At 55.8% G+C, this 15812-nt stretch overlaps 1 protein-coding gene across 9 annotated transcripts in view; it reads left to right on the forward strand.

The window, feature by feature from the left end:
* SLC8A1 (solute carrier family 8 member A1) overlaps positions 1-15812 on the forward strand; it is a 308938-nt gene that overhangs the window by 29137 nt on the left and 263989 nt on the right. For all 9 annotated transcript variants that reach the window (XM_089777614.1, XM_089777615.1, XM_089777613.1 and 6 more), the window contains exon 2: positions 9878-11717. In XM_089777614.1, coding sequence (XP_089633740.1) covers positions 9916-11717 — 1802 coding nt within the window. In that variant the 5' untranslated portion in view covers positions 9878-9915. The remainder of the gene's footprint in view (positions 1-9877; positions 11718-15812) is intronic.

The raw sequence follows: 15812 nt of genomic DNA on the forward strand, positions 1-15812 counted from the left end.
GCAGTAGCACCTGCCACTGGGGAGCCTGTTGCAGCCCTGCTGGGGTTTGAGGGCTCTTCCACTGCCCTTGTGTAGCCATCTAATTATGTCCTGCCTCCTCCAGCTGGCAACCCTCCTTCAGCCTAGCCTGTAACAGGTGCCCTCCATGCCACAATCCACAATCCGATATCGCCCCCCCCCCCAGTGGCTACCTTGGCACAGCCCTTTCAGGGTCCCCAGGTAAATACCCTCCAACTGTGGGCATCCTCCGGTAGGCTAGAAAGGCAGTGATTGACAAGTCAGTTCCCAGCACAGCTGCCAATTCTCACCCCCACCTGGGAAGAGGCAGGTAGTGGCTTCATTCCCAGTGCTCCTTAAAGCTGCCCTGGCCCTGTTCACAGCCCATGGAAGCTGCCTAGCAGAAAGGACCAGCTTCCCTTCCTTACAGTCCCCCTGCTTCGAGCCAGCTCTTGCTCAGATCCTCCCTCAGCAGCGCGATGTTGTTGCATGCCCGTTTCAGGTGGAGGGCCATTGCCCTGTGGTGTCACTGACCGCTGTGCAGAGAGACGGCAAAGTGCCACCAGATCAGAGCAGGAGAACTGTCCTCACCTTGCGCTCCTGTGAAATGGCTGCACAAGGCAGGCCCTGGACTCCCTCCTCCTCACTGTTCCTCCAGGGCAGGGAGCAATATTCCGCTCTGCTCCAGCCTCCAGAGGAGACAGCTGCCAGCCTTCCTCACAGGATAGAACTGGGGTTTGTCCAGGGCTTGTTGCACTCCAGTGATGTGGGAAAACAGACGTGCAAATGCACGAGGGTTTGCTCCTGTGAGGGACAGTAGCATCATGACTGATCAATAGGTGTAAGAGGGCTGCTATTCGGTTACACATTCGGAAATGGAATTTTATTAGGGCTTCTACCATAGGGTGACCCTGTTTCCCTAAGCTGCATGCGGGACACCTGGTAAAACTGCTCATACGCGCGAGTTCAATGGCAATCGGTTACACAAGCCTTCAGACTCACAGCAAGTCGCCTGAGCCCTTGTTGAAAATAAATTCTGCCTTGTTGGATCCCTTTCACTTGCCTTCTCAGCGTAGGTTTCGTGGCTCGAGAGAAGGGGCGACACAGACACGCCCGTGTGCCCACAGGCACGCCCGTACTCCTCTCTCGGGGAGTGTCTGACCGACCCAGCCCTTCCTGCCCGGGACTCTCTGCCCTCCTTGCCTGGCTGGTCTCCCAGGACCCACCCCCGGTACCTGGCCCAGCAGGGCCTCCCCCCAGGTTTCTGCTGGGGTTCTCGCCAGAAGGGGGCCAGCAGCAGCCTATTGGCTCTGCACAGGAGGGAAGGGAGGGGCGCTGCTCCCAGCTGCTGGGAGGAGTGCGGGGTGGGGGATGTGGCAGAGCTCCTCTCTTCCCCTGGCCACCGCTCCCATGTGGCTGGAAGCAGCTTGTCCCTGCCTACCTGCACAGTGTCAAAAAGCAGCTTCCTCCCTCCAGCCTGCTGCTGGCCACCAAGATAACCCGGCCACCTCCTGCCCCCTGGCTACTGCATGGGCACGACGGGGTTAAGGCCTAAGGCTGCATTCTGCTCCAGGGCCCAGGGAGCCGGACCACCGGGCTTCCTGCAACCCAGCCAGAGAGACGGCTCAGCAGAGCGGGAACCCTGGGGGCAGAGCAGGACCTGAGGGTGGGGGCGCGGGTGAAGGGGGTGCTAAGCCTCTGCCCCAGGGGCTGCTGTGAAGCCTGCAGGTTCAGGGTAGGAACAGGCTGCAAATTGCTCCCCAGAGCTTAGCTGAGGTGCTGGGCGGGGCGTTGGCACGTGCAGGGCCTGGCTCTTCCTGGCCAGCAGACGTCTTGGCTCTCCTGGGGCGCTGGCCTAGCCCGAGGCGGCAGGGGGAGGCAGGAGCCTGCCGGCCAGGCTGTTGGGGAGCTCAGTGCTCGGGTCGGGCTGGCTCTGCGCAGCGCCGAGGGCAGGACGTGCCCCACCCAGGGACTAGGAGGAGCAGTGGGGGGCGAGGGGGTTAAGCGGCAAAGCAGGGTGAGGACAGCGACGGGGGAAGCACGTGAAGGGCTGGCGGGTGGGCAGCAGAGGTGACAAGGCACCAGATGCTGCCTGGCACCTGCTGCTCTCACCAGCCAGAGCCGGCCGGGCTGGGGCTGGGCTGTGCTGGGGCTCGCAGGGGCTGTGCTGACAGACCAGCAGCTGGCCCCATGTGCTGCATTTTCACCCTTGCGCCCCTACGCCCTGTTGTTGGCCATGGGGCCCTCCCCACTCGCTGCTGGTGGGCAGGGGCTGGCGAGCGGGGATCCAGCTGGTAGCACCAGTAACGATGTGGGGGAGACAGAAAATATGGGACAATTTGCTGATTTTTAAAAATGTCAGGACACCTGCAGGAGGCCTTAAATATGGGGCTGCCTCTTTAAAGAGACACATCCGGTCACCCTGTGCTTGTGTGCTCTGTGGATACTCAAGGCCCTTGTGGCAGACCCTGTACAAACGAATACAGAAGCCCCAGAGAGCTTTCAAGCTAGACCCAGAAAGGCAGGATTATTAGTCCCATTTTCGAGGTGGGGAAATGAAGGCACGGGAAGGGGAAATGAAGGCACGGGAAGGGGAAGTGCTCTGCTCGAGGGCCCCCAAGGAGTCTGTGGCAGAGGCAGGAGCAGAAACCTGCTCTCCTTGCTCTGGGCCTTGGCCGTAAGAGCGCCGTTCCTGGCCTAGCGCGCGCACACGAGGTTTGCATTGAAGGACCATGTTCACTGCTGCAGACGTGGTGCCTGGCCGGCCCCGAGCCGCTCTCGGAGGGAACGATGCCAGGACTTCCAAGAAGTGCCTTGGGGTGGCAGGTTTGTGGGAGCCCAAAGACAGCCCCCTCAGCTCAGCCTCGCAATCGCCTCCCTGTCGGAGGCAGCCAGAGTGACTGGGCCCGTGTGCAAGTTCTGACTTAACACTCCAGCCTTACGCGTGACCCCATCAGCAGAAGAGACGTTGGCTTGGCAGTTCCTCCCGGGCCTGGGCAGGCCTCGATCTCCTGGCCCTCTGCGGTGAGTGTGGGAGGGGGCCGAGCAGTTTGAGCTGCTCTGCACGTGCCCACGCGCTGTTCCCTGCGGCCGGGCCTGGGCTGAATGCCCTTTGGTGCTGGGGCCAGGCCAGAGGGTTGGGGACTCGTCCATTCTCCTGCGGGGGTCTCTGCGTAAGGCAAGGGTGTGAGAGGGCAGGGAACCTGCAAGTGCTCGAAACTGCCCTTCTTATCCCAGCGCCTGATCAAGTCCCTGCTCCCAGGGCCCACGGGGGTGGCTCGCTAGCAGGCGTGTCTGTGGTTCCTCCGGCTTCGGGGCCACACGTTCTCTTGTCACACCTGCTCCCTCCAGGCCTCCGTGGCCTGCTGCCTCCTCCCCCTGCTGGGGAGACCCATCAGGTTCAGTGTGTCCTGCCCGGGCTCTGATGCCCATCTCTGGCGGCCAGGCCCTTGGAGTCGACTGTCCCTCCTTGCCCAGCCTCGTGGGCACAGTCAGCCGGGGCCCCAGTTGCTGCTTGCACTGGCCTTGGACTTGCCTGCTCCAGTTGTAGGCAGCTCCTGCTGGTGCATGAGTGACTGGCCACGTGTGGTGGGGCCCGTCTGAGCCTATTTCTTTACTCTTTCTGCCACTCAGGAGGTCGGCTTCCCCAGTCAGGGCTGTGTGCCCTCCTGTGCTCTGCAGGCTCAGTCCTTGTCTCCTCTGGCCTTCATGCAGCCGGCCTGTGCCAGCCCTGTCCACCAACAGCAGTCAGTGTCCCCCGGGGCGGGCTGGGGCAGGGCAGCAGAGCCAGGAACTGAAGGCTAGGCAGGAAGCCTTGAATTCTTGGTAAATGGAGGAAAACTAGGCTAGGCGGAAGTTGCCCAAATCTTCACATCAAATCAGTGTCCAGATTAGAACCTAACCCTGTTGCAAATCTAGCCGGCCACAGGGCCTCCCAGACGTCGTCCTTGTGCTCCGGGAGCTGCTGCTGCTGCTCCAGCTGTACGTACCGACGGCCTGTTGGCATTTGTCCGCATCCAAGGGGCGGGTCTCGGGCTGTGGTGCCTTAGCTGCACAGTGGCTACCTAGTTCTGTCTCTTCGCCTCTCCCTGTGCAGGAGCAGCCCATGGTGCCTAGCAGAGCCTGGTGCTAGCTGCTTGTTTGAGACGGACTCGAGCCAAGCTGGAAGGGCATATCTGGGACAGGCAGCCCGTGCGGGTGCAGATGTGCGGGCCCTTTGGGAGCCTGGCTACCAATTCCCAGCTGCTGTCAGGCCAGCAGGTCCAGGGCGACTACAACTGCTCTTGTTTTTGCCTGCATCTGGCCAGGAGATGGGAGCTTTGCTGGAGGGACCCTGAGCACCATGCAGCCCCCGGTGCTGCCGGCAGGGGTGCAACCCAGCTGAAGGCTGGAGCGTGGCTGCAGCGCATGGGGGGGGGGGGGGGGGGGCGGCGGCTGGCTGTGCGCTGCAGGGAAGTGAGAAGCGTGTCTGCATGAACAAGTGGGGAGGATCCAAGGTTGAGGTGGGTCCAGATACAATCTGTGTAACTGGGGCGTTCGTATTGAGCGCACCGTCAGGAAGTGCACTCGAGCAGCTTTCTGTCCAGACCAATGACGTTCTCTGTGTGGCTGAGAACTTGAACTCTAGCGTAAGAACCCTCCCTCCCCCCGAGACTATTCCTCGTCTTCTAACCACAGCCCCATCCACATGGGGCCAGCTTGTCCAGTCGTCCTCTTCTGCTGCTCGGAACTGCTGCTGCATGACGCCCATCCATCGTGCCGCGTGTCTCCCAGCCCTCCTGCAAAGGAGATCAGCAGAGGAGAATGAACCATGTGTTACCCTCCGCCCCTGAGGCTGAGTCTGTTACTGCTGCTGTTTGCACGGCAGTCACACCGGGCGGGGATCCCCGGGCATGGGCTAGGTGCTGCACAAAAGACGGTCCCTGTGGCGGAGCTGGGCCCTCTGGGTCCAGAGAGTGACTGACTGGGGAGCAAGGAAGAACTTACTTTGTGTCTTGAGTGGGACTGCGTTGGCATGTGGCTCCCACTCTGGAGGCATAGAGGCGCCCTGCAGTGCACGTGGGGCGCTTGCAGCCCGAGAATGGGTATTGGTGCCTGGGGATCCCAAAGGATCATCATACGAGCACTCAGGCCTCTGGTGAGGGGAGCACAGGCTGCTGGCTGGTGTATCCCCAGCAAATCACGTCCCGTAAAACATGGCTGGTTCCGTGCAGATCCCAGTCAAAGCACAGGTCTGGAGATTAACCTTTTGTATTTAAAAGTGCCCTTGGTGTGGAAAAGGGCAGTGCTGGCCTCTGACCCCGGGGGAGTGGGGGGGCGTGGGAAGAGGAAGGCAGGCCTGTTCCCTGTAACACTTGTAGCACATTCTGCTCTGGACTGGTGAGACAGGCACTCCGCTATGCATGCCTGATTGATTCACCTGGCTACACTAGCGCTGTCAGAATGCAGATACCGACAATGTAGATCTGAGCTTCTGAACTGGCTAAAAAGTTGGGGGTGTGGGGAGGGGGTTTTGATGCTGGAACAAAAATTCTAGAGTCTAGTTTAGATTGGAACCAAAAGAGCTCCTGGGACACAATGGATCCTCTCCCTCCATCCTGTGCACTCTGCCACACAGCATCAACATTGGGGCTACGTCTACACTGGCCCCTTTTCCGGAAGGGGCATGTAAATTTCACTAGTCGTCGTAGGGAAATCCGCGGGGGATTTAAATATCCCCCGCGGCATTTAAATAAAAATGTCCGCCGCTTTTTTCCGGCTTTTAAAAAAGCCGGAAAAGAGCGTCTAGACTGGCCCCGATCCTCCGGAAAAAGTGCCCTTTTCCGGAGGGTCTTATTCCTACTTCAAAGTAGGAATAAGACCCTCCGGAAAAGGGCACTTTTTCCGGAGGATCGGGGCCAGTCTAGACGCTCTTTTCCGGCTTTTTTAAAAGCCGGAAAAAAGCGGCGGACATTTTTATTTAAATGCCGCGGGGGATATTTAAATCCCCCGCGGATTTCCCTACGACGACTAGTGAAATTTACATGCCCCTTCCGGAAAAGGGGCCAGTGTAGACGTAGCCTGGATGTATTATTTGCATGGCAATAGCAGCCAAGGTCCTAAACTGGGCTTGGGGCCCCTTTATGTAGGGGAGTGTGAATCCTGTGGAGCCTGGCAGTCTCATGGCTACAGACAATAGTGCAAATCTTGGTTTCCATTCCTGGGAAGGAAATCCTGAAATGTAACATTCATTTTGATACCTGTCATTTTTCAAAGCATCCACCTGGATTCTACAGGGATGCTCCACAATCTTTATTGGCAGCCATCTCTAGAAAAATGAAAGATCGCTCTTGTACATGAACAGCCGATTAGAACTTGTGAAAGATGGTTCCGATGTGTGCTCTGCAGCGGTCTACTGAAGTAGGATTTTAAAAACCCAACCCAGCACTGAAATGCTCCATGGACTAGCTTGCTAGTTGGAGGGATTTTCATTAATCTGCTGTAGTAGAACTTTATTTGCTAAAGCTGCTTATGCCTGCCTCCTCTTAAGGTTGTGGAGCTGGTCCAAAATGTGAGACTAGGAATGTAAAACCCCCTTGGATCAGTAACCGGTTAAACGTGGTATAAGCAGGGGCGGGTGGTTAGCTGTAGCCATTCACATCCCTTCATGAGACTCTCCTGTTCTGTGTAACCCAAACCAGTGCCCCAAAGCCTTTCTGTTCTCCCTCCAGCAGTGATGGGCAGCCCGAATAGAGAGTGGGCCGCTTGAGTGGCCTCCTTCACCTCACTGGAGCTCCACCTGCAGCCCCGCAAAAATCCCTGCCTGTTGCCATCCCTCAGGCACCTCTTGCACACTGGGGCACTGGAGCCCCACCCTTCCTACTCCTCCCCCTCCTGCCCAGAGCTTGAACAGCTGTAGAGCAGCTGATTGGCAGCATTCCAGCCCTGGGAGGGAGGGCGGGGGAGGAGCGTGATTCAGCGGATCCGTTGTGCTGGGAGGGAGGGGGAGTGGGAAGGGCAGGGCTGCGGGGCCCCAGTGCGTGAGGGGAAGGAGGGACAGAGAGGGGGTCCCTAGGCCGCAGAGGGTTGCATGTGACTGCAGGTTGCCCACCACTGCACTGCAGCCACCTGCATGCTCTTCATGCCAAGGGGATTTCACAGTGACTGGTTGCTTCTTAGCAGAACAATGTGAATCATTGTGGCTGTGCAAATGTCTGATTGGCCACAAAGAGAGAATCAGCCGGCTGAAGGCAGGTGGATGCTTTGTAGGGATGTGACAATGTAAATGGTTAACAGAGCCTGGGCTCGTCAGTTAACCCGCATGGTTACACGCATTTCCCCCCTTCCCTGCTGCCTCTGCATCAGCGGCAGCAGTGGGGAGGTGAACACCAGCTCGGGGAGCTGCCTGCCCTCCCCCCCCCCCCGGGGGGGGGAGAAGGGGGAGGCGCTATGCATGGGGAGCTGGCTTTTAAGCTGGCTCCCTGCATGTACTGACACCCTGCCCCCTGTGTGTAAACATGTCCACATCTACTAAAATAAACACATTTTAATATTACCAATGTTTTGTCCGTTATGTGGAATCAACTGCTCCTGCAGTGAGAAACTGACTAAGGGCATGTCGTCCCGCTCGACAGGCAGCGATAGAGCTCCCACAGATCGGTTCCCCTCTAGTACAGATGTGAATGAATAGCTGAGCGTGCTCCCATTGCCTCGGCATGCCACCTACACGTCTCGCTTTGGGGGAGCTGGCGGGAGACTGTCAGCTGGTGTCTGACAGTGAAGACGCTGCAGGAAGTAAGCTGATCTAAGTACATCGACTTCAGCTGCGTTAGTCGTATAGCTGGAGTTGTGTAGCTTAGATAGACCGCGCACGGTAGACTAGGCCTTAGAAAGACCGTATAGTCTGCTTATGTACCAAATATTTTCCCTTGAGCCTATAATCTAAAAAATTACAACCTTCCAGATGTACCGATAGTTAGAGCTATGCATGGATATAAAACTTGTGTTCACATCTGTATCTGCACAAATGAGCTGCGAATATCCGCATTGATGTCTGCAGTTGTGGATACCTCTGGATATAAAGCAGATATATGTGAATTTGCAGGGCTCTACTGATAGTAAACAATGTTGGTGCTGAATCAGTCTGTTATGACAACACCTTTAACACGTGTCCCATTTATCTCTCTGACCTGCCCCAAAGAAGCATGAGACAAAATTGCCAACTCTTATTTATTTAGAGCCAACAGTCGAGCTAGGTAAGAAAAAAAAATCAAAGGGAAAAGCATCATCTTTCGAAGTGGCATGTAATCCAATAGGCGCTATAGTCTCCTTTATGACCACTCTTTTCTAATTTTCTACAAACAGCCTGAAACATCATTACCGGAGATTTTGGCTGCTTAACCATAAGCCCCTCCTGTGGAGCATGAAAAGAAGAGAGCTTGCTGCAAATCACTTGGATCAAAGCAGCACTTTCCCTGAATTTGTAGCCCCAAAGACTTTTATCTGCTTCCAGAGTAGCAGGAGCTCTTTGTAGCCCCACCGTCCTTTCTAACCGGAGCAGTTCCAGTCCTTTTGGTCCCTCTCTCCACGTGGGGTTTTTCTATAGTCTTGACACTGTCATTGCAGTCACCCATTTCAGAGCCCACTGTTTCTGCTACTTCCCTTTCCAAACTGGGCACCAGACGCAAATGCAGCATTCCAGGGAGACGATTGTGCCTGTGTGTAGAGTGGCGTTAGAACGGTTCCCGTATTTTCCATCTCAGCCTTAGATCGCCGTGCATCTTTGTTGGCTGATGCCGCAAACGGCGCAGCGGGCTCCACCCGTGTCATTGTGGCTTCCAGGGTTCTTTGCCGAGTGGCTGCAGGGATTCAGAAGAAGCCAGGGTATGCACAGCTGAAATGACGACTTCCAGGCTGCACTGCCTAGGGAGGTGGTATCGGAGGCTTGGAAGAGCAGGTTACACAAACAGGGCTAGGATTACTTGGTCTGGCCTCGGAGCTGTGGGCTGGACTCGCCTGGGCCCTTCCAGCCCTACACATGTACAATTGACAGCCCTGAGCGCATTCTGCCTTCTGCTACCTCTTTGCCTTGCTTGCTCAAGTCTCCCCGTACCTCTCACAGTCGTCTCCTCCAATCCCCAGGAACCTGAATAACTTTAAAAACAACAAGGGGTCCTGTGGCACCTTAGAGATGAACAGGTCTGTTAGGGCATCAGCTTTTGTGGGTAAATCCTACTTCACCAGATGAGGCCAAGTGTGGCTCAGTTTTGTTACCCTCATATGTGATTTCCTCAGTATCATTCAAGACTGTCAGAAGGTGTATTCCTGAGGAGCAGAGTTGAGTTTAAACCTGCAACTTCAGGGTCTAATTCAATTGGTCAGTGGAACCACCTTAATGTCGACTTCATTTTGCTTGTGGAATTGAATCCTGGGAGGAATATGATCCCGGTGGCAATCTCTCTAGGCTTCACTTGTATATTTTGCAGGAGTAAATAATATTGGACCGAGCTGGTCAAAATTTCGAGAAGCTATTTGATCCTACTTTTGCAAATAGAAATGTTTCCGCTGTGCTGTGCTGTGCCGTGCTGTGCCTACACAAGATGGAAGATGAGGCACATCACATCACAGCACAACAGCAAGAGAGAATTGCTTCAGAAATGGCAATAGCCACCAACATGTACGTAGGTTCAGAAGCTAGCTTCATCCTACTGTTCTAGTAATTCTCCTTTTGTAAATCACTTGTGCACGGTGAATCTGCAAGTGTTGGGATTCAGTTATAACCGTTTGGACTTGTAGATGCACTTGTTTATCAAAACAACTAACTCAATGTAGATTTTGCAAATTTAATGCATAAGATATCAATAGAATAATAGATTAATGCTGTTTTCCTTTGTGCCTGCAGGTAGGAAGACGTTTGGGAGCTGGACACACACAGCTATCATGTTGCGGTTAAGTCATTCACCTGCTTTTCCTGAAGGCTTTCACCTTTTAAGCATTGTGACCCTCTTGCTCTGCCATGTGGACAAAGCCTATGCAGAAAGTCCGACTGAAGAAGAAGAGCCAAACAATGCTACAGATTGTACTGGCACATATACTTGCAAAAAAGGTGTCATTTTACCTATCTGGGAGCCCCAAGACCCGTCATTTGGCGATAAAATTGCGAGAGCTACTGTCTATTTTGTAGCCATGGTGTACATGTTCCTAGGTGTCTCCATCATAGCTGACCGCTTCATGTCCTCTATAGAAGTCATCACGTCCCAAGAGAGGGAGATTACCATCAAGAAGCCCAATGGTGAGACCAGCAAAACCACAGTGAGGATTTGGAACGAGACTGTGTCCAACCTAACCCTGATGGCGTTGGGTTCGTCAGCCCCTGAGATCCTGCTTTCTGTTATTGAAGTATGCGGCCATGGCTTCCATGCAGGGGATCTGGGCCCGAGCACCATCGTGGGAAGTGCTGCCTTTAACATGTTCATCATAATCGCGATCTGTGTCTATGTGGTGCCGGATGGAGAAATAAGGAAGATTAAGCACCTGCGAGTGTTTTTTGTGACGGCAGCATGGAGCATCTTTGCCTACACTTGGCTTTACCTTATTTTATCTGTCATATCACCTGGGGTTGTGGAGGTCTGGGAGAGCTTGCTCACTTTCTTCTTCTTTCCCATTTGTGTGGTGTTTGCCTGGGTGGCAGACCGAAGGCTTTTATTTTACAAGTATGTCTACAAGAAGTACAGGGCTGGCAAACAGCGTGGCATGATCATTGAGCATGAGGGCGACAGACCGTCATCCAAAGCTGACATTGAAATGGACGGCAAAGTGGTTAACTCCCATGTGGAGAACTTCTTAGATGGCACGCTGGTTCTGGAGGCGGAAGAGAAGGACCAAGATGACGAGGAAGCCCGGAGGGAAATGGCTAGAATCCTGAAGGAGCTGAAGCAGAAGCACCCTGACAAAGAAATCGAACAACTGATTGAGCTAGCTAATTACCAGGTTCTGAGCCAGCAGCAAAAGAGCCGAGCCTTTTATCGCATTCAGGCCACCCGGCTGATGACGGGCGCTGGCAACATTTTGAAGAGACATGCCGCGGATCAGGCCCGGAAAGCTGTCAGCATGCATGAGGTCAACTGTGAAGTGGTGGAAAATGACCCCGTCAGTAAGATCTACTTCGAGCAGAGCACCTACCAGTGTCTGGAGAACTGCGGCACGGTAGCTTTGACCGTCGTCCGCCGAGGTGGCGACTTGGTCCACGTTGTGCACGTTGACTTCAGAACAGAAGATGGCACAGCCAACGCAGGGTCTGATTACGAGTTTACTGAGGGAACAGTGGTCTTCAAGCCAGGCGAGACACAGAAAGAAATCCGTGTTGGCATCATTGACGACGATATCTTTGAGGAGGATGAGAACTTCCTGGTTCACCTCAGCAATGTGAAAGTGAGCACAGAGGGGCTGGATGAAGGCATTCTGAAGGCCAATCTCGTCCCTACGCTTGCCTGTCTGGGGTCGCCCTCCACTGCCACCGTTACCATCTTTGATGACGACCATGCAGGAATCTTCACCTTTGAGGAGCCAGTCACGCACGTGAGCGAGAGCATTGGCACCATGGACGTGAAAGTGCTGCGGACATCCGGCGCACGAGGAAATGTTATCGTGCCCTACAAAACCATCGAAGGCTCGGCCAGAGGAGGCGGAGAGGACTTTGAAGATACTTGTGGAGAGCTTGAGTTCCAGAACGACGAGATTGTGTAAGTACCTCCTTTTGAACATCCCTCACCTGTGCAAAATGATAGCCGGGGTGTGTCGTGATCCTGACAGCCTCGTGCACTGCCCCGAATCCCATTTACAGCAGTAGTGCAACAGACCTTGCACAAGCATGGCAGGTGGTGGACCTCCCTAGAGGAGGCTCTATACACAGGGGCCCTACTGTGGAGGAGGGTGTGTGTGCGCGCGACAAAGGGGTTCACAAAGCTGGGTGTAGACAATAGGTGGCTGAGCGGAGAAGATGCAGATGGAGGGCAGCAGTGGGCAGATGTCATTACCCCACTGGGGGAGGGGCCTGTGTTAAGAGTCTGAAGCCTGGTCGCCTCCCCTCATCCCAACTGCGCGTGAACGTGCTTAGAGCCAAGCACATTCTTGTCACCGGTGCGATGCACCAATCTGCAGGGGCACACCTCCCATGTACTCTGGAAAGTGTCTCTCGTGGCTCTTTTCCAAAGTGCTGCAGACCTAGGCTGCCGGTGGCATCACGGAAGGTGTTCTGGCGTTTCCCCGAGGAATGGGTGCGGCGAAGGCAGCCAGGTTTGACAGTTCACAAATGCAGAAGTGGTTAGGGAGAAATGCTGCTGTTAAGCACTGAAAATATCATCCCTGCCTGGGCCTATTACTGCAGTGTGTGGAGAACGTAAATGACCCTGAGCCGTCTCGGAGCGAGCGCGCCTCTGCCTCTACCGTACCCTTTGCAGGGCTGGTGCCGAACGGGCACAAACCTGACTGTGCTCAGCCCCGGCTCTTTCTAAAGCGAATGTGCCTAGGCTGGCCCCTATGGAGCAGTCTCCTTCTGCAAAAGCGCAGTAGAATTGGGAGCGGCTCCTGGCATTGGGCCAGTCTGCCCATGGGAGCTGGAGAGGCTGGCTAGGGTGCGATGGCCAATCGATAATGCCGACTTTGGTGAGACACCAGGCATCCCCCGTACAAATCGACAGTGTCTCTCTTGGTCGTTGACTTCTCTGAAGGTACGGAGACCAAAAATAATTATAAAGAGTCTTTAAAGCTTATTTTAAGCCTCATGCCAGGTGTCAGACTGGCAGCCTCGGGGTCAGAAATCAGGCTTTCTGCCAATGCCTTGTGTGTTTGAAAATTTCACATGCACAAATGTTGCCCAGGAAGTTGTTTGAGCTGTGTTCTCTTCCTGTGCATTCACTCTCGTGCGATTGGCCGCCTCGGGCTATTTTTCTGTGCTCTGATTGGCCGAGTGCAGCTGTAATCAGCAGGAGCAAGACTCGATCAAGTGACTCGTGGGCATGGGATTTTCTCCTGGCGCATCCGTGGAGACAGGATGAACTAGGTCAGTCGAACGGAGGCATTTGGGGAGCTTTCCAACCAGGCCATGTTGGTTCCAAACAGCAGGCGTCGGCCACCGCTTGGTAGGCTGGGGCGGATGTCGAGTTCGTTGCCCCTTGGCCTTCTCGCACTGAATGGGAGGGGCGAGAGAGACCCTGTGTCTGTGCCCAGATTTTTGTCTGGTTATTGACTCTGCTCTGTGCCTGGGCTCTGGCAGGGCCGTACCTTGGTACCTGCGTTCGTGCCTGGCTTCTGGGCTGGGGTCGGCTGTCGGAGGGGCATGGGATTCCATAGCCACGTGCCAGCCCCTTGTTGCTGGCAGTCGAGGGGAATGGGCGGCGGGATGTCGGCGCGCTGATAATCCGCTGCCGTGGGAGGAGGAGGGGCTCAGGTCAAGCTACAAGGGGCTGTGCCAGGCTCGCTGTGCAGGGTGGAGAAGTAGGTGCCTGAGAATGGGAATTGTTGGGAGCTGCTAACGCGAGGCAGTGGGCAGGGCTGTGGGGTGAGCCCTCTCCTGGAGCGCTCAGCCTTGCTCGCAGAAACCAGGGGAAACCCTTCCCCTTACAGTGCACAGCCTGGGCACTGCCCTGTGACCAGAGACCTCACTCCATTGCCTGCTCTGCTGGCTGGGCAGGGAATCCATCCCACCTATGCAGCCGCTCTGCTGCTGGGGAGCCGGGCTTAATCTTCCCTCCTGACGCTGCGCGGTGCCTAATTCAGCGCTCTCCCTTGCTCTGAGTGAGCGTGATGGCGCGCGAGAGAGAGCGAGCATGTGAGTGTGAATGCATCACCTGAAAGTGCCAGAGTGAGCGTGACTGCGTCGCCTGAGAGCGGGTGAGAGCGAGAGAGAGTGAGCGTGACTGCGTTGCCTGAGAGCACGTGCACGAGAGAGAGCGAGCGTGATTGCATCGCCTGAGAGCGGGTGAGAGAGCAAGCGTGATTGCATCGCCTGAGAGCGCGTGTACGAGAGAGAGCGAGCGTGACTGCGTCGCCTGAGAGCGCGAGAGAGCGAGCGTGACTGCGTCGCCTGAGAGCGCGAGAGAGCGAGCGTGACTGCGTCGCCTGAGAGCGCGAGAGAGCGAGCGTGACTGCGTCGCCTGAGAGCGCGAGAGAGCGAGAGAGCGCGGGTGAGAGCGAGCGTGACTGCGTCGCCTGAGACTGCGAGAGAGAGCGCGCGTGACTGCGTCGCCCGAGAGAGAGCGCGCGTGTTGTCCAGCGGTCAGGGTGCTCCCCAGCGAGCAAGGGGGAAGTGCCTTCAAGTCGCTGCCCCAGAAGTACTGACTATTAGGCAGTGGACCAGCTCTCACCCGGGGCTGGCGGTGGGAAGCTCAGCTGGGAGGGGAGGCCTGTTTCCAGCCCGCTGTCATGGGCGGGAAGAAATACACCAAGTGTGAAACCCCCTGGGGCGAGGGGAAGCGCGAGGTACCAGGCGGCATCAGGGCTGGTGTGGTCTTGTATGGGCCAGTAGCAGAAGCGCAGGCACCTGCAGGAGGCGGTAGCAGCTGAGCCGTGGGTTGGGATGGCCAGTGGTCTGTGCTTGGGCGCCTAACGAGGTGTTTGAGTGTCCAGTTCCTTTTGTGGCTCTGGCCATGGTTCCTATGTTCAGAAACCCCCTTTGAAAATTTGCTCTAGTCAAAATAAGTGGTTATTTCGGCAGGCTGTGCTGGTGATGGGCGTGAAGCCTGTTTCCGGTGTTGCTTGCAGAGGGGTGAATTAATTACAGCAGTGCAGGGCAATGCAACCATGCAGCAAATCGGACCTGGTGAGATGAGGAGATGTCCGGGTTCACGCCCCCACTAGTGGGGTAACCTCTCTCTCTCCTGGCATGGCTTCCTTGGCCTTCTGGGGGTCCAGGTTGCCACTGCAAAGGGGACATGCTAGATGCTGTTGAGCTTTGTGAGACAGGGTGGGAAGCGGCGCCCACAAAGACGGAGGTGTCTGAGTGATGCTGACAGCTGGCCGGAGAGTGCATGGGTACAAGAACTGCACCCAACTGACCAGCTTCAGCCTGGGCCTACAGCTAGGGCGTCTCCAGGGGCTCCGCTCGCTTGGAAAGGAGGCGCTGGAATCTCTGGTGTGCAGCCGCCCTGCCCCTCCGGCCCAGGGCCGTGAAGCACAGTTTGCTCACTGCATCCAGAGAGGCTGCTCCAGGTGTTGGTGTTGTGCTGGGTACAAACAGTTCCTCTCATGGGCTTTCCTGTGGGTTCCACTTGGGGGGGAGGTAGCAAAACAAGGCTCATGGTGTGGAACTGACTCCCGGAAGAATAACACTAAGGGCAGCACTGCATGGGACCCCAAAACAAGGCTGTTTTGCTGTGTCTCATGCATCCTTCCTGTGGAGGAGCCCCGGAGCAATGAGAGCCAGTCAGCAAACTGGAGAAAGCAGCATCTAACCCTACTTTGGAAGAGGGAGGACACGGGGGTGCAGGAAGAATTTGAGGAGTGTCAGTGCTGAGAACCATCAAACCAAACTGTACAGCCTGGATCCGATGGAAACCGCACCCCGGCCTCCTGGCTTCAGCCCCTGTGGTGGGATACGGAGGGATTGGCAACTATCTCCATGCTGGTCGGCGAGGGGAATGTACATTTGTAAAAGGCATGTGATAGCGGCGGCTATTTCACATGGGCTTGTGCACAGCAAGCTGGGGGTAAACCTACAGAGCGCTGGCCATAGGGCCCTTGCTGTTGTGCACACTGGCTGGGTTCGCACGGGCTGCGTGAAGGGCAGGTGCGTGCACTGTAGACTCACACGCAGTGTGGACTGGCAGATTAGATAGACG

Source organism: Pelodiscus sinensis, chromosome 3 (genome assembly GCF_052426305.1).
Source record: "Pelodiscus sinensis isolate ZL-2025 chromosome 3, ASM5242630v1, whole genome shotgun sequence".
NCBI classification, from domain to species: domain Eukaryota; kingdom Metazoa; phylum Chordata; order Testudines; family Trionychidae; genus Pelodiscus; species Pelodiscus sinensis.